Below are 26,511 nucleotides of genomic sequence, written 5' to 3'. Positions count from 1 at the left end.
AAAAATGCTGTGGAGGATAATTCAATAGTCTAATGCAAGATGGATGTTCAGTTTGATAACACTGTCAAGATGTCTATAACACTATATCTTTTAACCAGATGGTGCCCAAAAACAGCTGTATCTGTTCAAGGTCAGAGAAAGGTCATGATCCTCTATGTAATGATGTTTTACAAAGTATCAGGCCAGCCCCTTGTGCACTTTGCTATAGGTGTCTGTGATACAAGGAAGCTGTTTTGCACTGTGGTGAAGTGTGACCCAACATCAAACCCCTGTGTTATATACAGTGGTGAAGTGTGACTCAACATCAAACCCCTGTGTTATATACAGTGGTGAAGTGTGACCCAACATCAAACCCCTGTGTTATATACAGTGGTGAAGTGTGACTCAACATCAAACCCCTGTGTTATATACAGTGGTGAAGTGTGACTCGACATCAAACCCCTGTGTTATATACAGTGGTGAAGTGTGACCCAACATCAAACCCCTGTGTTATATACAGTGGTGAAGTGTGACTCGACATCAAACCCCTGTGTTATATACAGTGGTGAAGTGTGACCCAACATCAAACCCCTGTGTTATATACAGTGGTGAAGTGTGACTCAACATCAAACCCCTGTGTTATATACAGTGGTGAAGTGTGACTCAACATCAAACCCCTGTGTTATATACAGTAGTGAAGTGTGACTGAACATCAAATCCCTGTGTTATATACAGTGGTGAAGTGTGACTCGACATCAAATCCCTGTGTTATATACAGTGGTGAAGTGTGACTCGACATCAAACCCCTGTGTTATATACAGTGGTGAAGTGTGACCCAACATCAAACCCCTGTGTTATAAACAGTGGTGAAGTGTGACTGAACATCAAACCCCTGTGTTATATACAGTGGTGAAGTGTGACCCAACATCAAAACCCTGTGTTATATACAGTGGTGAAGTGTGACTCGACATCAATCCCCTGTGTTATATACAGTGGTGAAGTGTGACTCGACATCAAACCCCTGTGTTATATACAGTGTTGAAGTGTGACCCAACATCAATCCCCTGTGTTATATACAGTGGTGAAGTGTGACTCGACATCAAACCCCTGTGTTATATACAGTGGTGAAGTGTGACCCAACATCAAACCCCTGTGTTATAAACAGTGGTGAAGTGTGACTGAACATCAAATCCCTGTGTTATATACAGTGGTGAAGTGTGACCCAACATCAAACCCCTGTGTTATATACAGTGGTGAAGTGTGACCCAACATCAAACCCCTGTGTTATATACAGTGGTGAAGTGTGACTTGACATCAATCCCCTGTGTTATATACAGTGGTGAAGTGTGACTCGACATCAAACCCCTGTGTTATATACAGTGTTGAAGTGTGACCCAACATCAATCCCCTGTGTTATATACAGTGGTGAAGTGTGACTCGACATCAAACCCCTGTGTTATATACAGTGGTGAAGTGTGACCCAACATCAAACCCCTGTGTTATAAACAGTGGTGAAGTGTGACTGAACATCAAATCCCTGTGTTATATACAGTGGTGAAGTGTGACCCAACATCAAACCCCTGTGTTATATACAGTGGTGAAGTGTGACCCAACATCAAACCCCTGTGTTATATACAGTGGTGAAGTGTGACCCAACATCAAACCCCTGTGTTATATACAGTGGTGAAGTGTGACCCAACATCAATCCCATGTTATATACAGTGGTGAAGTGTGACCCAACATCAATCCCCTGTGTTATATACAGTAGTGAAGTGTGACTGAACATCAAATCCCTGTGTTATATACAGTGGTGAAGTGTGACCCAACATCAAACCCCTGTGTTATATACAGTGGTGAAGTGTGACCCAACATCAAACCCCTGTGTTATATACAGTGGTGAAGTGTGACCCAACATCAATCCCATGTTATATACAGTGGTGAAGTGTGACCCAACATCAATCCCCTGTGTTATATACAGTAGTGAAGTGTGACTGAACATCAAATCCCTGTGTTATATACAGTGGTGAAGTGTGACCCAACATCAATCCCCTGTGTTATATACAGTGTTGAAGTGTGACCCAACATCAATCCCCTGTGTTATATACAGTGTTGAAGTGTGACCAACTCCCTATCCCAATAGATTTCCTTACAATCAATAGATGAACTATCCCAATAGATTTCCTTACAATCAATTGTAGTTATCCTGTAATGAGCTAATTAGCCAGCTATTCCAGCCAAGGGTGGCCAGCAGTTGATGAATCCGATAATGATCTGGTGTTGATTGTTGATGTCTACAAACTTAGTGGCCAACTGATAAAATCATCAACACTTTGTTTACATGTTACACATCAAGCCTATAAATAAGAAGGCTCACACCAAGTTTTAGTAAAATAAATAGGAGAAAACCTAATAGCATATCTAGGCATGGACAAGCCTGGTATACTAGTCTGACTGCTCCTCCACTGGACACAAGTCTCTAGCTCCATTGCTATCCCACACAGTGACTGTTAAACGCTTGTTATGAAATGCACATGCATAGCAGACAGCTTCTCACCAGGTGATAATGAGGAACTATGAATTATAGCTCCAAAAAGAAACAAGACAGAAGAATTTCTATTTCAGAACAGGAGATCATTGTTTTGGTAAGAAATTTAAAGTAGCATGGCCATGGAGAATCTACACATATACTGTACTAATCCTATCTATATACTACTTTACATGACAATGAAACAGCTTTTTTTTGTCAATTACAAATACATTTTTATTGATAAAGAATGGCTTAATTATCACCATGCAGCATGAACTTGTTGCCGCATAAAATATGGTTTAAGCTTTATAAAGAATCTGAAGGCAGTGAAGGAGATTTTTGCATACCTGAAGGAATTACTAGAAATTCTGTAGGGTATAAAAAGTGTATCCTAATAGAGACAAGGTCTAATAACCAGGGGTCAATATATAGGTCGACTTTGGAAGTGAAGCTGATATAAATATTGTTCTACCTCCCCATTCAGATGGGTGTCTATTCCATGAAGATGATATCATTCACTGTCCATTATTACAGCAGAAATAATCTAAATGTCTTCATCCATATGTCAGTCTGCCAATTTGTCTTTTTAGACCATAACCTTTTTATGAGCTTTACTCGTAGACTGTAACAACAGGTAGAAAGAAATCTGAAATGTGATTTTTACCAGTCTGTATCTATGTTTCCAATGTGTTTAAGGCTTCAGACAGCTGTCAACACAACTGACAAATCATCTGATGTTTGTCCACTATGGAGAAAGGTCAGTTAATTAAAGTCCACTATGGAGAAAGGTCAGTTAATTAAAGTCCACTATGGAGAAAGGTCAGTTAATTAAAGTCCACTATGGAGAAAGGTCAGTTAATTAAAGTCCACCATGGAGAAAGGTCAGTTAATCAAAGTCCACTATGGAGAAAGGCCAGTTAATGAAAGTCTACTATGGAGAAAGGTCAGTTAATTAAAGTTCACTATAGAGAAAGGTCAGTTAATTAAAGTCCACTATGGAGAAAGGTCAGTTAATTCAAGTTCACTATGGAGAAAGACCAGTTAATTAAAGTCCAATAATTCAAGTTCAAGTGTTTCACTCCGATTAAAAACTCCAGACACAAAACCATGACAATTCTCTGGGCATCCATTGTCACAAACATTCTCTGGGCATAACATTGTCACAAACATTCTCTGGGCATACCATTGTCACAAACATTCTCTGGGCATACCATTGTCACAAACATTCTCTGGGCATACCATAGTCACAAACATTCTCTGGGCATACCATTAGTCACAAACATTCTCTGGGCATACCATTGTCACAAACATTCTCTGGGCATACCATTGTCACAAACATTCTGCGGGCATATATTTTTTTGACACAAGTATCCTGCAAGCATACCTTTTTTACAACAAACATACAGATGAATTTTAAGTTGTTATTGACTAACCTTGAAGCAACTAGGAATGCTATATTTCCTCGTATTTAATGATCATTTATTTCATCAACATTTTGTTGATTACAACCAGAACTAGCCACCGAGATATTGATCACCACACTGTGCAGCCTGGAAAACTTGTATCACATGCTCTGCAGTGTTTGTAGACAGTCCTTTTAGAGCCATTTACTGCTGCTAAGATTTTCTTGGTCCTTGTTAAACTATGTCATCCTGCTCATTCATTGTCCTAAAATGACCTTGAAGACTCGAAATGTCATTGTCGTTTATTTGTTTTTTTCAATGACCACAGATAAATCTTAGAATATGTAGATTTTTTTTTAATGTTACGGTGACTGGAATGAAATGACTACACATATTAGACATCATTACCGAACAGAACATTTCTGTATCCATCTCCAGGGAGGTAAAAAGCTAGACTAACCACAAATAATTTTGTATTTTTTTTGTATACAAGTGATTTTCAATGAACGATTTCGCAGTCTTATCAGCAATTTAATGTATTTTTATTCTCCTTACAAGAAAAAAATCAATCCAAGATTGACAAATATGACATTCATGTTTTATGGCAATGACTCAGAACTTCAAAACAGTATTCACACAAAGCACAGAACCTTTTGAATTATCAATTCTTTTATCATTTCTTATTTGGTTAGAGGTGTGTATAATCTCTCCATCAATCTCCCAGCCTTGACCCATTTCCATTCAGAATCAGTCCAACAGGAAATATGAAGAACAAGTATGAAACTCTATGTTAATACAGAAATCCGAGATAATGGGAAAATAGTAATTTCAATTCGGAAAGAGGAGAAAATTAAGGGACGATGGACGCGGATGCTGCACCATGACATGAGCTCACCTTGGTCCTCTGGACCAGGCAGGCAAAACAAGAGGCCCATGGGGCCTGTTTAGCTCACCTTGGTCTTCTGGACCAGGCAAGCTAAAAAAAAAACACACGTATTACAGACAAAGCAGTCCTACGCCAGCGCCTGTAAAAATTTTCATCTGTGTACATTTAGTAACCTCGTCAAATTTCAGGTTGATCTGACCTGTCCCCAATCAACATTTATTGGATGAGTAGGCTGGGTCCTCCAATCAACGTCGCTCAGCTGACGTTGGCACTGGACGAGGAATGGAACTGTATGAAAATGAGGCGAGTCAATACCCTAATGTACAAAAAGAGTTGGTACAACCAGCACAGCTCAAACTACATGATACTGATGCACCCGGATTTAATTTTGTGAGAGGTACCCTTGGATCAACTTGAAATTTGACGAAGGTACTTAATGTCCATGAATGAAATTTCCAGAGGTCAGAGCGGTTCCCTATCTTTCAATTACATCCTTATTACAATCTATAACATCTTTTTATTTCATGTAATAAACCGGGCAATTTCTAATTGCATTTCTTTTTAGTATATATTTCTTTTCTTATTTATCTAATCTAATTTTTGTTGTTAAATTTAAATTAAAATCTATCTCTATGAATCTGATGTTCAGTTGTGCTAGAAAAATCTACTACCATTAATCTATTTTTAAGTCTGGATGTTGACTTTAGGGTAAAGTTGAACAAATATAGTGAAAGCCTTTATACAAGCATTGCATTGATTAAGAATTTGATAAAAAAAATTACATGTTTTAAAAAAAATTTGTTGAGACTGTGAAACACATGATTCTCTCGAGTTAGAAACATGTAAATAGGACATTGATGTCTTGTCTGCCCTCCTAGGATATCTGGAGCCTGAACTTATTACAATTTCTAATGAAGAAATGCAACCCTTATCCCTATTTTATAGTTGAAAACGACAATGTACAAAATCAATGCTGGTACTGATTGACGCAGGAAGATCGACCAGTGTAACTAATCTTAAATTCTACAATACTGGAACCATACGCATTCAACCCACTCAACCTTGGGTATTAAACAATTTGGGTGAATTTAAATGATTACAACATCCTACTCTCATGTTACGTCAGATTTTTTCTGATATTGAAGGATGGGTCACTAAAACTAAGTAAGTTATGGGGTGTTTGTATGTTCATTACTGTAAAGAGAGAAGTTGTATAAGTAAAAGATTTGTAAACTGTGTGACTTACCTTGTAGTTTGGTGATTAAATATTTCCACAACATTATTGGGTTATAATGAATGAACATGTGAACATACAGATATCTGTATTAAATTCACCATGTGAAGATAACAGGATTCTTCATAGAAATAATAGGCCAGAAATGATGAGAGTAAACTGAGGAAGACGGTCAGTGAGTGATGGAGACTGTCAGTGAGACAGGGAGACTGTCAGTGAGACAGGGAGACTGTCAGTGAGACAGGGAGACTGTCAGTGAGAGAGGGAGTGATGGAGACTGTCAGTGAGACAGGGAGACTGTCAGTGAGAGAGGAAGATGGTCAGTGAGAGAGGGAGACCATCAGTGAGAGAGGGAGACTGTCAGTGAGAGAGGGAGACTGTCAGTGAGAGAGGGAGACCATCAGTGAGAGAGGGAGACTGTCAGTGAGAGAGGGAGACTGTCAGTGAGACAGGGAGATTGTCAGTGAGAGAGGGAGATTTTCAGTGAATGATGGAGATTGTCAGTGAGAGAGGGAGACGGTCAGTGAGACAGGGAGATTGTCAGTGAGAGAGGAAGATGGTCAGTGAGAGAGGGAGACAGTAAGTGAGTGATGGAAACTGTCAGTGAGAGAGGGAGATTGTCAGTGAGTGAGTGAGATTGTCAGTGAGAGATGAAGGGATTTTCATAATATTTCTGTACTAAAAGAGCACTTACATTGTGACAAAGAAACTATGCCAGAGTGAAAGCCATGAGGTATGAACCAGGATGAAGGGAAAGCACTCTGGCTAAGTAGCTTTACAAAAAGGAATTAAATTCATAAAACATACTTAAACATGGATGGGGCTGAATCTCTGATAACGAAAAGCTTTAAAGACACTAATAAATACATAGAAAACACCACGGGGAAAAAACGTTTGACAAAAATACTGATGTAGTTGAAAATAAACACGTAACTGGCTGGAGAGGTCTGCCAACATTTAGAGGATAAATAAAGAGGATTAAGAAATAGTTGTCTGTATGTATAAAATACACCAAGTGGTAATATCACCACACTTCTATGTCTTTATTGCCTAAATAAAACCACAACCTCATGAATCATATTTACTTCCAGACACTTATGTCAGAATCCGAGATTATAATCATTCATCAAGATTTGGTAAAACCAGAAGATCAGCATTAGAAATGCTAGATGTTGCATGTCACCAACCAGTCCAATGTAGAAACTAAAGCCTTCTCAATGCTTTGCATATCACTCAATGAGAACGCCAAAAGCTGTCAAGGAAAATACCACCACATACAAGTAGATTACATGAATATCTCTGTTGGATCAATCGCCTAACAGTCATAAATATTTCCGTTAATGTTACACAATTTACATCTCAATCAATAATCATGATTCAAAGCAATTTTACTCACTTTATCAATGGCCAGAAATTAATATCACATTTTAGTCTGAATAGCTTCTCGGTTCCAAGATCCTGAACATTGTTTTTCTCGGAGTGAATATGCTGATAAAAATCTTTATTAATGAGTTCAAATTTAAAATGGTGTTCTGCAACAGGCTCCTCATATGATGAATTGCTCTACATTTACACAATTCTCTGCATTTGTCTGCATCTATAAATATTTCAGAACTCTGAATTTTTTTATCTAATTATTTTTTTTTTTTTTTTTGGCGAACTAAAAGATCATAAATTGATGAATCGTTTTTTCAAACCTTAATTAAGCGAGTTAATTCCATTATTACACTACCCCGGACCTTCCCTTCTGGCCTGGCTCACAACATAATTACTTTAGCTCCTTTCCAAATGAAATTTCCTTCTGGCATAAACATCTTTCGCAAACGTCTTTTAAATCAGGTTTGAAGAAGTTTGTGTATCTAGTGTTTTTGCATAATCCTCTTCCTATTAAAACTGTAATATTGATTAGAACATTTCTGAAAAGTTAAAAATCATTTCAATTTTAATCACAGTTGAAAAGAGAGAGATAGTGATTTAGATCTAAATTGATACACCAAAACCCCGAACAACTACCACATTAACAAAACCAATACAATTAATTTAAGATTGAAAGTTTGGGGAAACTGGAAATCAACAAAACCTTGATCAAAGATTCATTAGCTACAAACTTCTGGAACAAGACAACTTAATTACGCTCTTGTAAGACAAAAAAAAAGTGTTTTTTACCCATGCAGTCTTTATATGAAACTAGTATCAGATTTTTAAAAGGTAGTTTAAAATTTTTCATTGTTCAAATAATGTGTTTGTTGTTGGGTTTTTTTTTTTTTTTTTTGCAATCTCAGCATCCCCCCCCCCCCCCCCCCCCCCCCCCCCCCCCCCCCCCCCCCCCACTTAATGTGGAGATGAAGTATTGTAGGGTCATGTCGGGTCAACTACCTAGATGTGACCCCAGTATATACCTATACAACAGTAGGTAATGTTTCTTCAGCTCTGACAATGAAATCTGAATTGGATCCTTCTAAAACCAGATTAGACTATAACTGGGAAAAAAAAGTCACAGGTCATTTAAAACTGACTCAGAAAGCCTACTGGTGACTATAGACATATAAAACGTTTGTTCTATAGGGGCACTTCACTTTCTATAATTAGTGTCAAATCTGAAAACACACAATAGATAGAGATATATATCTGTCGTACCTTTTCACCCTGGAGTCACCTTATGTATGTAATTAATACAAAGCCTCAACAAAAGATTGTCTTAAAAGAGGAGTTGTTTTTTTTCTCTCCTCAATAAAACATAGAATATCTGTATTCATTGATCAAATCAAGCTTCACAGTGCTGGATGGCCAACAGGCCTGGACCGTCACCGGAGTTCTGTTAAAGTCATTTCTATCATGAAAATAATGCCATAATGTCCACTGTGACTGGCTCTGGAAACAGTAGTATTACCATCATATATTATTAACGGTCCAATACCTAGTATACTGATAATGTTGATGTATAATGACAATTTTACCCTATAGCCAAATGGCCTAAGATCAGCATTATCACAGAATAAAATTCAGGAGTTTCTTTTTAAGACATTTCCAATGTTCTCAAATCCTCATTAAATTTTAATCTGAAACAGGAAATCAAACCCACATAATCCTAAAATAAGTATACATGTTTGGAACAGACATTTTCCAGAGTAACTTCCAAAAATACTTGTTTTGTAAAAATTTGACCTGATCCAAGGAGATTTGACTGAACCATAATTTAAACTCAAAACCAAAATATGTATGCATGCCAAGTATCTAAAAGCACAAATGGCCAAGCCTACATCACTCGCTAGGTGCACCTCAGATGACACAGAATGGTAGAGTTGCCATTGATTTTGAACTCATCTGACTTGCACCCTTGACCTTCCTGAATAACAAGTAGACAGTAACAGAAATTAATGATCCATTATCTCTGCCTTATCGTCCTGTCATCTAGATGTCCCCAGCTATCCAGACCCTGTGTCAGTCATACAGAGCCAGCATCAGTATAACTGTCTAACTCTGGATTACTCAATCAATGATATTTGGCCATAAAAAAACTCTGGTCTGTTGCTTTGATATGGTTGGAGATCTATTTGTTCCAATCCATTTGGTAATCTGAACCAACAGAAATGTAATTTGGATGAAATTTTGGTGATCCTGTGATACAGTACAGAAAATTTAAAGGTCAAACTTGAGCAGTTAACAGACGAACCCTGACTCACCGGACTGAGGCTGACACTTAGTCCAGGGATCCATACACATTCAACAATTATGGCTTAACTCATATGTTGTCATTACCATCTGTTTAGCAAGTCAACCAGTTAGCGAGTCAACCGGCAGTCTAAATAAGAAAGATAGAAAGGCTAATCCAGTTAACATTACTAGCCCTGAGAAAAAAGCCGAACTAACCTACAAACCAGCTACTAATATGCCTCTGATAACTACCCATTAACCAGGTTATAAATCTCTGATAACTACCTATTAACCAGGTTATAAATATCTGATAACTACCTATTAACCAGGTTATAAATCTCTGATAACTACCTATTAACCAGGTTATAAATCTCTGATATCTACCTATTAACCAGGTTATAAATCTCTGATAACTACCTATTAACCAGGTTATAAATCTCTGATAACTACCTATTAACCAGGTTATAAATCTCTGATAACTACCTATTAACCAGGTTATAAATGTCTGATAATTACCTATTAACCAGGTTATAAATCTCTGATAACTACCTATTAACCAGGTTATAAATGTCTGATAATTACCTATTAACCAGGTTATAAATCTCTGATAATTACTTATTAACCAGGTTATAAATCTCTGATAACTACTTATTAACCAGGTTATAAATCTCTGACAACTACCTAATAACCAAGCTATAAGTCACTTATAACTACTTACTAACCAGGCTATAAGTCACTTGTAACTACCCACTAACCAGGCTAGAAGTCACTTGTAACTACCCACTAACCAGGCTAGAAGTCACTTATAACTACCCACTAACCAGGCTATAAGCCACTTATAACTACCAGTCCACCTTGGAAGCCTTGCCCTACTAGCCTAGCCAGTCCACCTTAGCAGCCTTTCCCTACGGCCTAGCCAGTCCACCTTGGCAGCCTTGCCCTACGGCCTAGCCAGTCCACCTTGGCAGCCTTGCCCTACTGGCCTAGCCAGTCCATCATAGCAGCCTTGCCTTACTAGCCTAGCCAGTCCACCTTGGCAGCCTTGCCCTACTAGCCTAGCCAGTCCACCTTGACAGCCTTGCCCTACTGGCCTAGCCAGTCCATCTAAGCAGCCTTGCCCTACTAGCCCAGCCAGTCCACCTTGGCAGCCTTGCCCTACTAGCCTAGCCAGTCCATCTAAGCAGCCTTGCCCTACTGACTAGCCTAGCCAGTTCACCTTGACAGCCTTGCCCTACGGCCTAGCCAGTCCACCTTGGCAGCCTTGCCCTACTGGCCTAGCCAGTCCACCTTGGCAACCTTGCCTTACTAGCCAGGCTGTTGCCCTCTGACAGCAACAGTTAGCTTGGTGATTAAATGCTTGGCTCAGATTACAGACTCCCTGGGTGTAAATATTGTAGTCTAAACTGCTACATCTTCATTAATTTGTAATAAGACATTTTGTAATGAGGTGTTACAAGGGAGATAAAGCTCTGGCAGGTCCCATCACCTCCAGGGGACCTCCCTACCCTAGATATGGCCAGCAGGGCCAAAACACAACAGTGGATATCTTCTTAGAATAGATCTGGTAAATTGTAGGCGACTCCACAAATCACTACAGAACATTTCAATTTATACATTTTTACAATAACTCCACCTCATTAACACCATAGTCATTTCAACATCAACACAAAATATCCTATTTTATCCAAATACTCCTCAAAGTTCTCTAGTAATTAGCCCACCCATAACACTTACTGCCAACACATGCTCTTTTAGCCACCCCTAGCTACTCTGAGACAGAATTCACTGGTCCCCTGGGCTTATTGCAGGATAATTATGGCATTAACGAAAACAAACTTTTTTCCTGAATTTTTTTTAACAGCACATGACCTAGTGTAACACTGCCAATGGTGGTGCATTACCTTGAGACATGATACTGATGCTGAGAACAGGTGATGAGATATGTGTAATATCACTAACCTAAATACACCAACCACAGTTACCACAAAAACCCCGCCAGGAATGTAATGGACCATGCTAACAGTAATTGTTCAGAGCCTGCTCATCTGGGACTGTTTTCAACCTCCACTACCCATCACAACAAATACACAGAAAATTCCACACAAACATCAGGGTATCTCCTTCACATTCTTGTAGTTTTGGAATATTCTGACAGTGTGAAATATAATGACAAATAGGCCCATGGGGCATGCATCGCTCACCTTGATATTTCAGTGATTATGATAAAACACTATTTCAAATACGTTTTGGACCTGCCAACAGTACCATGCATTACAGCCAACACACCATTCCTTAAACTAATTAAGATTCAAAGCCAATTATGTTAAAAAGCACTCAAAAGCATGTCAAAGGATTAATTTCTGGTTGATATCCCTTTTGGGTCTCACCCCTCAAACCCATGAGGCAATGCTAGTTCCCTTTCATCCAAGGATGCTTCAGACCAAATTTGGACTTAGAATACTGACAAAGAAAGATTTTACAGAATTTGCATTGTTTCATCTAACAAATGCCTAGGAGGCCTAAATAGCCACGGAAGGTTACTGCATTTTTTTCAATATATGGTACTCTTTATTGGATGGTTTATAACTGTACAATTTGACCTATAAATCACAACCAGAGCAGATGTATAAATAGGACATGAATGTTGTTGTTTTCTTCAAGTGTTTAGAAAACGTCAGACTCATTGAAAAGCTTGTAAGTGGCATGGGAATTTTCTTAGTCGTCATACCAGTGGCACCACAGCAACAAAACATAGGGCGTCTTTCTTGTGGATATTTTTTAGTAGAATTCTCACACTAATGGTGTCACGATACAGACAGGAAAATAATGTGAGCAGTGGAGGGCAAGAGGTAGGTGGGATAAAAGTCAGACACTGGTTAACGGTCTTTACAATATAAGACGTCATGGCAGAAAGAAACCGGGGATATAGGATACTTGGGGGCTGAAGTTTGGGGGAATTTGGAAATTAGTTTATGTTTTACAGGACTTATATATCACAATAAGATAACACTCTACACACTGTCTACATCCCAATACCCCAATCCTGTATGTTAAATAAACAATTGTTCTGTTTCTCCTCCCCCTCCTCCGGAACCTCACATCTCACACTATATATGTTAGGGTGTAACAGGGAAAGTCTCGAGGATACTGTGGACAGATATGTGACAGGCTCCATAGATCAGAAACACTGGTTATATCACCATCAGATAGCACGACCTCTGTAAGACTGAAGGAACACAGACTCCTCCTACACTTGTGTTGCACTTTTCTAAACCCCACTCCCATCCCTAGAACACTCTCAAGCTTCAACACATGAACCCAAATTGAAATCATTGGAGTAATAATTAATCAAACATGCAATTATGAATTATTAATATTAATCCTCAAGATGTTTTCATGTATAAGATTTGACAGATAAAGAACTGAAGAGAATAGGGTCCAGATGTCTAGTCTAATCAAAATGTCGCATGAAAGACTGAAAATGCCACTAGTGCTTAAAAATATGTGAATCTTGTCGGAAATGGCATAAGTTTGATGTTGAAAGTCAGGTATAATTTCCTGTAATTAGATTATACAACAATACCTGGAATATCAGTACATGTGACCCTGTACATTTCCATCTCCCCTTACCCTTTACAGTTCCTCATCTAGAGCCAGCATCAGGATCATTCCCATCTCCCCTTACCCTTCACAGTTCCTAACCTAGAGCCAGCATCAGGATCATTCCCATCTCCCCTAACCCTTCACAGTTCCTCACCTAGAGCCAGCATCAGAATCATTCCCATCTCCCCTAACCCTTCACAGTTCCTAACCTAGAGCCAGCATCAGAATCATTCCCATCTCCCCTAACCCTTCATAGTTCCTCACCTAGAGCCAGCATCAGAATCATTCCCATCTCCCCTAACCCTTCACAGTTCCTAACCTAGAGCCAGCATCAGGATCATTCCCATCTCCCCTTACCCTTCACAGTTCCTAACCTAGAGCCAGCATCAGAATCATTCCCATCTCCCCTTACCCTTCACAGTTCCTAACCTAGAGCCAGCATCAGAATCATTCCCAGCTCCCCTAACCCTTCACAGTTCCTAACCTAGAGCCAGCATCAGAATCGTTCCCATCTCCCCTTACCCTTCACAGTTCCTCACCTGGACCCAGCATCAGAATCATTCCCATCTCCCCCAACCCTTCACAGTTCCTCACCTAGAGCCAGCATCAGAATCGTTCCCATCTCCCCTAACCCTTCACAGTTCCTCACCTAGAGCCAGCATCAGAATCATTCCCATCTCCCCTAACCCTTCACAGTTCCTAACCTAGAGCCAGCATCAGAATCATTCCCATCTCCCCTTACCCTTCACAGTTCCTAACCTAGAGCCAGCATCAGAATCATTCCTATCTCCCCTAACCCTTCACAGTTCTTCACCTGGACCCAGCATCAGAATCATTCCCACCACCCCTAAACCTTCACAGTTCCTAACCTAGAGCCAGCATCAGGATCTTTATCTGGTTTTAAGTTGACATTAAGGACAAAACCTGCCTGATTATTACATCACTATTTTGTGTTTGTAGTTATTAATAGGATTCATCTGAATCAGCAGAATTTCTAGGTAGGTTTTGTCAGTGTTTGTTTTCCGTTAATGAATGGAGGTATTGTTTTCCTAGTCACCATGTATGAGAAAAGATTCAGTTACAGAATCACATGCTGGTATGTTGTTCCGTTTTTTGGGTTACTTGTTTCATCTGTGTCGAAATTTTTATAATAATTCTATGAAAATATTCACATATCTACAATATATATAATTACACTGATCAATTTTTATAATAATTCTACGAAAATATTCACATATTTACAATATATATAATCACAAAACAGGTAACACTGATACAGCGAAGAGGTAATTTGTTGAATTCAATTAACTACCTTTACAAAACTCATTGACATTCTGGAAACAAGTCACTTTAAATGCTTCAAAATCCCAACATTATGTAAACCAATATCGAGTGAAACATTTTGATCACCGGCCTTTTATCACATCTTCACAAATAAGAATTTTACTTTTTCCAGTAACCGAGAAAAGAAGAAAATGTATTGGTTGTATTAAGTAGGTGATAAGGAGTTTTATCTGGCAAAGATCTACAGCTAGGAATCAGATGGTGACATCTTGAACTAATAACAGTGGAGTTTTTACCCAACACACAAATAGTCACAGCTTCTATTCACTGGTACCCAGAAAAGTACTAATTTCCTCGTGGAATGCCTAATAATTAGGCATTCCCGATTATATTAGGCATTCCACGAGGAGATTAGGTACAAAATGAGGAAATTAGAACTTCCACGAGGATTTTAGGCCTAACTGAGGAATTTAGGCATTTCGTGAGGAGATTAGGTATAAACCATGAGGAAATTAGGCATAACATTTTTAAACGTACCGGTGTGATCATGTCACGCACCAACGCCCACACAGCGTGGGGTAGCCTTAGGCGAGTGCCGATCAGCCAGTGTTTACCTGTGTTCTGGTCTGACATGGTCACTCTGTCAGTAGGCCTATTATACGTGTAGCTTGATGTTTAGTGTAAAGTCATCACATTTATGTCATCACATTTATGTAACAGTGTCTTATTTTATGTTTCAGGTATCAACAGCAGTCGGAAAGAAATTCAAGTGTATTATTAAACATTAAAATTCAATCTAAAAAACGAACGTGTTCAATTTTTTTTCTAGTTTGTTTGCATGTTTCATCACCCGGCGGTCATTACGTAAAATTAAAGATTATAGCTTAAGTGGCTTCAACACGGCCCTGTATTTAATTGATTTTGTCATTGAAATATATCATAGCACTCGAAAATGATTCACCATTGAAGCGATCATTTTGGCCATACGATGCTGCGGTCGTAGATTTATGTTGTTTTAATGTTTACCGAAGGCCGCCCTAGAAAAAAAATGAGAATAATCATAGACATCAACTCCTTCCACATTGATTACTCCGTAAATAAGGTGTTGTTTAATCGTTTTGTTTCAATATTGCAGCGTTATGATACCGTATAGATTCCGAAGTAAATTGTTTGTTTACACGCATCAACTTCACGTTCCGAGTCTCAGAGAGCCATGCGGTAATCGATAGATCCCGATAGATGGCGCTTAACAAGAAAAGGTAACTCTAAAGTCATACTTCACGGAACATATGTTTTACTGTACTGTACATACTTCAGGAATAAGAATAAAAACAGAAAATTCAAATACAAATCGTTTGACTTTTTGTTATTGTGTCCGACCGGACATGTCAACGATCGCATCAAGCCTATACAGGTAAGTTATTGTGTATGTGATTGTATTATATTTGCTTTTCAGAAATTGGACGTATGCGGTACTGCACATACAGACATTCAGAAATTAGTGTCGTTTTATGACCGACACACTTCGATACATGTCCGGGTTATGTCATTGTGCTTGTGTATATGTTTATCACCGGATCGACAGATGGCGCTTAACAAGGAAAGTTAACTCTAATGTCATACTTCATACTTCAGGAATTAGATTTTCTAGAATAAAAACAAAATTCAAATGAATTTACTTGTTGTTATTTTGTCCGACCGGACATGTCAACGATCGCATCAAGACTATAGAGGTAAGTTTTTGTGTATGCATGAATTATTGTATGCAGCATAGAGTTACATTTGCTTTTCAGAAAGGGAGATAGTTAACTAGTACCAATTCAAAGTCGTAACGTTACCCACAAACCCGTACCCAAATTTTGGCGAAGACGTACCCGCAAAAACTGGCGAACCCGTACCCTTCTTTTTCAATTAAAATAATAAAGAATATTAAAGTTTGTTTGATAGTAAAAATGTTTTTATCTATTCCAGCATGTATCTCGTTATTTTAGGTACATACAATCTATGTAGAAACATACACTACACGTATGTACATGAAACCAGCCAGCTATGATTTCAATTTGACAAAATGAACAACGACCAATTTTTTGTTTGTTTTTGTTGTTGTCCTTTTTAATAGAAACCGGCAAATAAAATGATGTGTGTGTAATGAAAACACGTGTCGTACATGCTATTGCAGTGTAAACTAAAACCGCGCACTAGCAAAACTATTTTCCGTAAAATGAACACGGATAACACTTATGTACGGCTATTTTTTTTTCTTTGATGTACGGTACGGTAAAAAAAAAACATTTATGTAGCGTAAAAAAATGTACAGGGGAGTCCGCACGTTAAAAATGACGACTTCACAACTAATTCAATATATTATTTATTTCATAGACCCTTTTATGTCGAATACAAATATAGCCTGTCAAATTGTATTGCAGTATTTCAAAGTTAGAGCCTGTAAACAAATTGTGAATCATGACACGAGATCCGTATTAAATAATAAAAAAGGTCGATTAATATTTACTGAAATAAATGATGATATTTCGTGCCATTTGTACATGCAGGGACATACCATACTCCTACATTTGTGTAACCACGGACAGAGCAATTAAAAATCTTAAGTTCCTAATATCTAACATAAAAATGCCGCCGATTTTATTTTGTATCCGACCTTATTGGGCCGATACCAGTGTGATTAGAACCATCTTCTTGGGATCTAGATAAAATTTACCCTACCGCATTGTCCCGACAGTAAACGACCAGTACCTCTGAAAACGGCCCTTTTCAGGGCCGACCTCTCTTCACGAAATGTGAAAAAAATTGAAAATGCACAACCTAATATTTCAAAACGCCAATCGTACGTATTACGTAGTTTCACTCGGGCAACAAACGGTCATTTTTGTACACGTGTTGTTGCAGCAGTACAAGATGGAGAATATTACATTCGGTATTAAACTAACGTTATTTTTTATGTTTCTGGTATCAACAGGATATTCTTTTTATATTAGAAAAGACATAAGCAAACTGATGATGTGGGACAAACAGCACGACACCTAATTTGCTAGTTACGTGACTCCGCCTATTGACAGATTTCGTCACCTGTCACCGTCTTCCAATGAACACAAGTAGGCGGAGACGCGGGTTAGTTGACAGCTAGACAGGCGCCAAAGTTATATAAACTAATCCAATTAGACTACACCGCAGGTGGGCGGAGTCACGGATAGATGATCTGTCGTGTCAGATGATCACTTGTCTCAATGATTGTTATATTCAATATTAATGCATTTATTGATCACTTGGAAACTGTATGTATGTATTCATGGTCATGATGAAATAATAAGATTTGTAAGTATTGTATTTCAGGTTTCAGATTTGAAATTCTGTAATTAACATATCCCACGGACAGTGAAGTGATCACCGAAGGCTGGATTCACAAAATACATCGATATACATTCGTCCGATTGCAATGAAATGTCGCACGATGTTAGATATAAGTACAATTTGTATGTTACAGAAAAAGAATACTCTAAACATATTAATTAACGAATTCCTGGGCGTCCAAAAGTCACTGGACACCGATATATGTATTTAATTCTATACAATTTTTCATTAAAAGGACGTCATTTTCATTTAAATTAATTTTGTAAGATGGGTACGACTTCGCCAATTTCCCTGGGTACGAGCCCGCCAATTTTAAGTACGATTCCGCCAACGTTGGGTGCGATTCCACCAATTTTGGGTACGAGTTTGTTTGGGTACGGGTTGGAAAGGGTACGAGTTAGCCATAATTCCGTACTGAATTCGTACTCAGTAGGCATTGAGAAATTAGCGGTCCACCTAATGTCCTATGAGGTTTTTTGCACGCCCTGCAATTCGGTAAGTGATATTTTAAGATTATATTTTCTGTATCATGCAGATGAACATAGAACCTATAACATGCAAAATTTGATTTTGATTGTACAGGCGAAGTTAAATGCAAGGTGAGTGTCCCGCGATGTGTTCGCACGCCACATGATTTTGAAATGTGCCGATCAATTACAGTATGTACCAGTACCACCTAGTGAGTGTCCTGTGGCGCCGTACCTTGACGTATCGGTTACTGTCACTGATTTGGTCACTGATGATTTAACTGCCAAAATTTAAAAACTACATGTTTGTCCGTTATATAAGAATTATAAATAATATTCACATTTCCCTCCACAAGTTCGTTTATAAGAATTATAAAAGAAATAACTTCAAACGTATTTCTCTCCTATATCCGTTTATAAGAATTATAAAAGAAATAACTTTATCATACTCAACATTAATATCGGGGCTGTATTGAAACCCCATACTTAACTGCTATACCCCGCCACACTTCCTACATATATGTGTCGAACAGACTTAGTCATATAGTAAATCCGATGTCCTTTCAATGGAACAGATATTATTTTGGAATTTGGTGGTATTTTCTGAACTAGATTATTTTTTTTTATAATTATATTCTATATATCATGCATGTATTGTCACAGTAAAACTTATAGAGTTCGCACCATAGTGGAGCTCATGCTTGAATTTCTCTTCTGTGTCAATTGCACAATGTGTTTTTATATACATGTATATACAAATAGATAAAATATTGTTTAAATATCCAACTGCATATACAAATAGATCAAATATTGTTTAAATATCCAACTGATTGTTCAATTTATCGTGATCTTTAGCCTGTAATTATATAAATATCATGGAAGCATCCAACTTATACCTGCAATTAATGCGAATTAGACAAAAAAATCATGCAAGTGCTGATTAATTTTTTAGTTATATTTGCGAGTAATATATATATAAGTTAATAACAAGTGCTACCGAAACCAGAGACATAATTTTCTATTATAACGGGCCGTATATAACATTAACATCTTTCTAATTTTCTATTATAACGGGTCATATATAACATGTAAAATTTGAATAATTTCCCGTTTTAACGGGTTGTTTATAACTTGTAAAACATTTGAATAATGTTCTATTATAACGGGCCGTTTATAACATGTAATGACTTACATAATATCCTTCGGATGGTATATATAAAAATACATTGTTCAATTGACACAGAAGAGAAATTCAGAATGGCCAATTATGGTTCGAACTTTATAAGTTTTACTGTGACAATACATTCATAATAGAAGTTTGAAATTAATTTCAAACATGATGTGAAAAAAATGTTGAAGAACTTAAATTCTTTCTTGCCAAAACAGCGAGAGTAATTTTTCAACATATCTACTTGACCTCCCTTCTAAGCTAGCTTATTCCTATTGTAAATTTCGAATTTGTAACATTTAATTACCAATCGAATACAGAAGATGGAATAACATCCTAAGAGAAAATAGAATCTGTAGTCTTCGTAACCTGAATGAAATAGGAGACGAATTCCATTACCTATTAAATTGTATCATCAAATAGCATTAAACAGAAAAAATATGTATTTAGATACTATTATGAAAGACCTTGTCATTAAAATTTAATACACTTTTTAATTTTGTAGTAGACGATGAATTGAAATCACTTGTGAAATCAATTAAAGAAATAAGTATACGACTCAACAATATTTAACATAATCTCTTGCTTAACAAATGTATCGATGTATTATATCATATGTCTTGTACAAATTTTGTATGTATATACAAATGTAATTCTCTAAACTTTATATGTTTATGAGAATAAAATATTGTCATTTCTCAGTTTTGGGTATATGAAGGAGCCAATTAAGGTTAATTATTCTATAGGCAAATCTTCGAAACTCACTGAATTAAAAAATATATATCTGTTTGATTTGAACAAAATATGCATTTCCTTCAAGCTCCGTGTACGTACTAACAAGCAATTATTAGCACGTGCCGATTAAACCGCCAAAAATCACGGACACCTGTGGTGCAGTGACAGGTGTGTGACGAGTTTGTGAGCCGTAATTTCACACCTGGTATTTACGTAATTCTCCGAACATGTTTGTATATCATTTTAGTCCGGTTTTAAGAGAAGACATCACTTACGACACATCAATGAAACGTAAAATCTCACGGATCCCAATCACTTCACGATATGTATACAATTAAAAAAACACACACACACACACAAAAACATACACTTTAATTGTTGCGAGTTTAATAAGTTTTAGTTTTAATCGTAATTAGTCACGGTCAACTTAATTGTAGCCTATACTTTTTCATCATAAAAACAACCAAGTTAAATCTATGGTTTTAATCAGAGACTTATGTACATACAGAATACATGGTCAGTGTCTTAAAATATAAGCTGTATTTTGGCGAGGGTAAATAAAGACCACTTTTGTCTTTCTGTCCCGAGCCAAAAATACAGCTGATATTTTAATACACTGACCATGTATTCTATTTATCCTACAGCAGTCATCAAAATAATCATCAAAAGTCATCATTTTGAAGTGAAACGGTGTCAAAAATGATTGAAATATGTTCGCCTTTTAAACGTAGTTTCACTTTCAAGTAGCTCAGTCGAACTTACGCACGTGCTAAGATTCCAAAATACGACTGTTTTCCGTCACTGCCGCATACAGCGAAAATATATATGGTGGGTGTATTCCGACATTGCGGTGGCATTTGCACGATAAACATCTATATATGTCTCTGTTTTAATAAGTAACTATGATATGTACCTGTACGCAAACTATCAATAATGTTATAATTTTTGGAAATCACCTTTACATGTATCTTTCTCAGACATTTAATCGTCGGCAATCCATGAGACCATGACATGTTAAAAACGGGATGAAAATATGTTTCTGTAGAAGTACATTGTAAGTTCCAACACCGATTTTTCATTCTGGAGATATTTAGTCTATTGTACATCATAATTAATCTACAATATATTTTTTACCTTTTGAATGAATTAAGTGTCCTTCATGACTAAAAGCAGATAATGCGTTAGTTTACTGTACGTGTGTATCGTCTTTACTCGCAAACCAGTATCCAGACCTGATTCATTGTTGGTATGTTTATTTGAATACCAATTTGCGAATAAAATCGCAAATTATTTTAGAAAAAAAATGATGCCGCGTTCCTTTTTATAGTAATGATTTATAGTAAGAAATGGTAAACACATAACTAATATACATTAATTGGTGATTGACAAAATATTGAATCGTGTATTACATATGTATGTCCTTTGAATAACACACACTTACCTGCGATAACGTAGCTCTGGACGACGGACGGACAATTTCTGACAGATGGTCGTCGTCAGCCTGCCGGAGAACAGTGATCATGAATTCTCTTACCTGTATACCTGACATGCCCAGTCGCTCATAATAACAATTTTTTTTTAAAATTTCAAATTCATTTTATTCTCTTTTCACATATTGACATGATATAGAGAGAAAAACATATTTACAATATAATATATACAATTAAAGTAGTGTTCGTAGTTGATACATGGCACAGTTTCACAACACAATATTTTCATTCTTATTTATCAAGGAGGACGAATCATGTTGTTAATTAATCTGATAAAAATACACATTTTCATTAGTTTTTTAACATCAGTCATATTCATTAATTTGTTAATTCAATAATATTTGGTCTCGACCAATAGTATTTGTCTATATATAAAATAACAAAAACAACGCACATTTTATTATTGTTTTTAAGCAATTAAATATAGATAAACATATACACAAGCACAATGACATAACCCGGACATGTATCGAAGTGTGTCGGTCATAAAACGACACTAATTTCTGAATGTCTGTATGTGCAGTACCGCATACGTCCAATTTCTGAAAAGCAAATATAATACAATCACATACACAATAACTTACCTGTATAGGCTTGATGCGATCGTTGACATGTCCGGTCGGACACAATAACAAAAAGTCAAACGATTTGTATTTGAATTTTCTGTTTTTATTCTTATTCCTGAAGTATGTACAGTACAGTAAAACATATGTTCCGTGAAGTATGACTTTAGAGTTACCTTTTCTTGTTAAGCGCCATCTATCGGGATCTATCGATTACCGCATGGCTCTCTGAGACTCGGAACGTGAAGTTGATGCGTGTAAACAAACAATTTACTTCGGAATCTATACGGTATCATAACGCTGCAATATTGAAACAAAACGATTAAACAACACCTTATTTACGGAGTAATCAATGTGGAAGGAGTTGATGTCTATGATTATTCTCATTTTTTTTCTAGGGCGGCCTTCGGTAAACATTAAAACAACATAAATCTACGACCGCAGCATCGTATGGCCAAAATGATCGCTTCAATGGTGAACCATTTTCGAGTGCTATGATATATTTCAATGACAAAATCAATTAAATACAGGGCCGTGTTGAAGCCACTTAAGCTATAATCTTTAATTTTACGTAATGACCGCCGGGTGATGAAACATGCAAACAAACTAGAAAAAAAATTGAACACGTTCGTTTTTTAGATTGAATTTTAATGTTTAATAATACACTTGAATTTCTTTCCGACTGCTGTTGATACCTGTAAACATATAACACTGCAATATTGAAACAAAACGATTAAACAACACCTTATTTACGGAGTAATCAATGTGGAAGGAGTTGATGTCTATGATTATTCTCATTTTTTTTCTAGGGCGGCCTTCGGTAAACATTAAAACAACATAAATCTACGACCGCAGCATCGTATGGCCAAAATGATCGCTTCAAAGGTGAATCATTTTCGAGTGCTATGATATATTTCAATGACAAAATCAATTAAATACAGGGCCGTGGTGAAGCCACTTAAGCTATAATCTTTAATTTTACGTAATGACCGCCGGGTGATGAAACATGCAAACAAACTAGAAAAAAATTGAACACGTTCGTTTTTTAGATTGAATTTTAATGTTTAATAATACACTTGAATTTCTTTCCGACTGCTGTTGATACCTGAAACATAAAATAAGACACTGTTACATAAATGTGATGACATAAATGTGATGACTTTACACTAAACATCAAGCTACACGTATAATAGGCCTACTGACAGAGTGACCATGTCAGACCAGAACACAGGTAAACACTGGCTGATCGGCACTCGCCTAAGGCTACCCCACGCTGTGTGGGCGTTGGTGCGTGACATGATCACACCGGTACGTTTAAAAATGTTATGCCTAATTTCCTCATGGTTTATACCTAATCTCCTCACGAAATGCCTAAATTCCTCAGTTAGGCCTAAAATCCTCGTGGAAGTTCTAATTTCCTCATTTTGTACCTAATCTCCTCGTGGAATGCCTAATATAATCGGGAATGCCTAATTATTAGGCATTCCACGAGGAAATTAGTACTTTTCTGGGTACCAGTGATTTATACCACTGGTGGTGATATCAGAAGAGTAAGGTTTCTCTGATGTAAATCTATTCTTGGCCCTTCGTGATAACACCTCCTCCATGATGGCCAACACTAGTAAATGGTGTGCCTTTAGTTTTACATCCTCTTGTATTCCTCCTCCGACATTTACAACTTTTTTTATTTCATGTTTTTTTCTAAAAAATGACTTTCCTTTCTTTTTCTGAACCATCAAATATTGCAATAATCGTTCACAAAGTGCAGCTATTGTATCTCCACTCAATCACTCCCACCATTTCTCAAGTGACAATGTTTTCCATTCAATGACATTTTCATGAAAACATTCTGCTCTGAAGTAAAATGTAAGTGCATCACTATACACAAACACTGTCAGACAGAAACATATGGTTTTTATCCATCAAAATTACAAACAAAAGGTAATATGAATACAAGAGGCCCACAGGGCCTGAATTGCTCACATACAAGATGATGTAATGATGATGATGATGATGATGACAGCGTCGTCGATGACGACGATGACGACAACGACGATGATATTGATGATGATGATGATGATGATGATGATGATGATGATGCAACATTAGATCTTCTTTTACTTATAATGCTTCAGACAAATTTCATTAAAATTCACTCAATCGTTCAGTAGTAATTCAAAATTAATGTTTGCAGACAATGTCTAATATTCACATTGAACTTCTAGTTGACATTTTTACTTTGTGTTTCTTTACATTCTGAGTCAGTAATGCTGAAACTATGTCACCACAGCTACCACTGTTACGTAATTATGCCAAATACCTTCAAAACTTTCTTCTTACAACAAATATATACTTTGCCAAACATACTATTTGTGTTAAAAGAAAAATATCTGAAATTATGCAAAAAAGTATGTTTGTTTGCATTCTGATCTGTCAGGATTTAAAAATTCTGTTTTCTTCCGTAGTTTCGAAAGATGTCAAAACATTTAACAACTCTTTTGAAAGGTGTTTAAAAAAGTGGCTTATTTTTGTTCTTCTGCATGATTCACTGTGAAACCACAATATTTTTTTCCCAAACGCATCACTTTCAATCTACCTTTCCTCATTCAAATAGTTGTGATCTATCAAAGCTAAGATATTAAAGGGTTCCTTAGAAAGCTTCCAACACCCCAACTGTTAGAAACAAAACCCAAAGAGAGTTGGGATTTCAGCAAATTTGTCACCTTCCACGAATGCAAGACAAAACCTCAATACCTGCTCCGACACCAGTTGCAAGATAGACAAAGTGTGAGCACTTTCTCGCGTGATCTTGGATCAATAAAGCCCAAACAAGTCTAAAGTAACAACTTAATCACATTGTAAGTACAAGTAAAAAACATCTATACAGCAATGTTCCCAATAAAAACAAGCTCTACGTTAATTACTCTAACAGCGATTCACATACTCCAGTAATTCCAGGTTTTCCTTCCTTTGATGAGGATAAACAGTCATCTTCATTGCCTCAGAAACCTGTTTCAATTAATCATTTCTCAGGCTATTTCCAGGTCAGACTTGGCAATTTGGCAGCAAGTTGCTGAGAATCATTATATGTATATGTGTGTGTAAACAATGGTTCACTGAGAACAAGGGCTCTGATTAAAAGTAAAACCCTTGCCAAGGAGTACTAACCCAGGTCAGAAACCTGAGGTCAAAAATCAATTACAGGAAGTAATTAACTAGGTCAGGGGTCAAGGTCAGGCACCTAAGTCAGAACTACAGAGATTTTGCACCAACCATGAATGCTTCAGAGTAGTTTTTCAGCCACGAAACATGCTGCATAAATCATTAACATATCTGAAGTCATCTACCTAATTAAAGGGGGGAAATAAAATGAACAAGAGGCCCATGAGCCTTAATGATCACCTGTGTTCTGAAATATTTAGTTCAATTTGACCCTTTTTGGCTCTGCCCATCATCATCCCATGGGGATCATCCCATATCAATAAGTCTAACCAAGTTTAATTGAATTCCAATCAAAATCTAATAAATCTAGTCAAAAATATGATTTCCTGATTTAACCTATAGTAAAGTTTACCCCCTCCCCGAGAAGAAATCTGAGTCCCCTAGGAGGGTCACAATTTTGGTTGACCTTTCGAAATTTCATTGAAATTGATCTAGGGTTTTCAAAGAAGTCAAAAACATAAATTGTTTTCCAACAAACAATGCATGAAGGATAAAAGATGAAAATGCATCACATGACACTTTGTCTTAGGTGATCAGAACATCCTGTTAGTCCACCAGAAAGCTCAAAATAATAGTGTTGAGTGATTACTTGTAAAATGGAGGTTGAAATTTGGACATGCACCTTTGGACATGCACCTATCTCACCAAGGGCATCTCCAAGAAGTTGGTAAGTTATGTGAATTATCCAGCTCCAAAAACCAGGAGACTTAATTTTGAAATGTTCAAAGTTTCCAATATGTCCAAAGTACATTGGTTGTATCATTACTAAAGCATTATTATGACAATGATAAGTTACTTACATTTTGACATCGGGTGGCGGGTCCCATACACACTCTCCTGTGGTCAGGTTGGCATACATATGCTCCTTTGTTTTTGGTTCGATAATCTCCACCCATTCCCATCTACAAAGACAGAATAAGTCTCAAA

At 37.0% G+C, this 26,511-nt stretch overlaps 1 protein-coding gene across 1 annotated transcript in view; it reads right to left on the bottom strand.

The window, feature by feature from the left end:
• LOC117335465 (rho GTPase-activating protein 39-like) overlaps positions 1 to 26,511 on the bottom strand; it is a 151,511-nt gene that overhangs the window by 120,908 nt on the left and 4,092 nt on the right. Inside the window, exon 2 of the mRNA XM_033895477.1 lies at positions 26,385 to 26,486. Coding sequence (XP_033751368.1) covers positions 26,385 to 26,486 — 102 coding nt within the window. The remainder of the gene's footprint in view (positions 1 to 26,384; positions 26,487 to 26,511) is intronic.

The sequence above is a fragment of the Pecten maximus genome, chromosome 10, assembly GCF_902652985.1.
Source record: "Pecten maximus chromosome 10, xPecMax1.1, whole genome shotgun sequence".
Lineage (NCBI taxonomy): Eukaryota > Metazoa > Mollusca > Bivalvia > Pectinida > Pectinidae > Pecten > Pecten maximus.
This window is presented reverse-complemented; position numbering and strand designations above follow the sequence as displayed.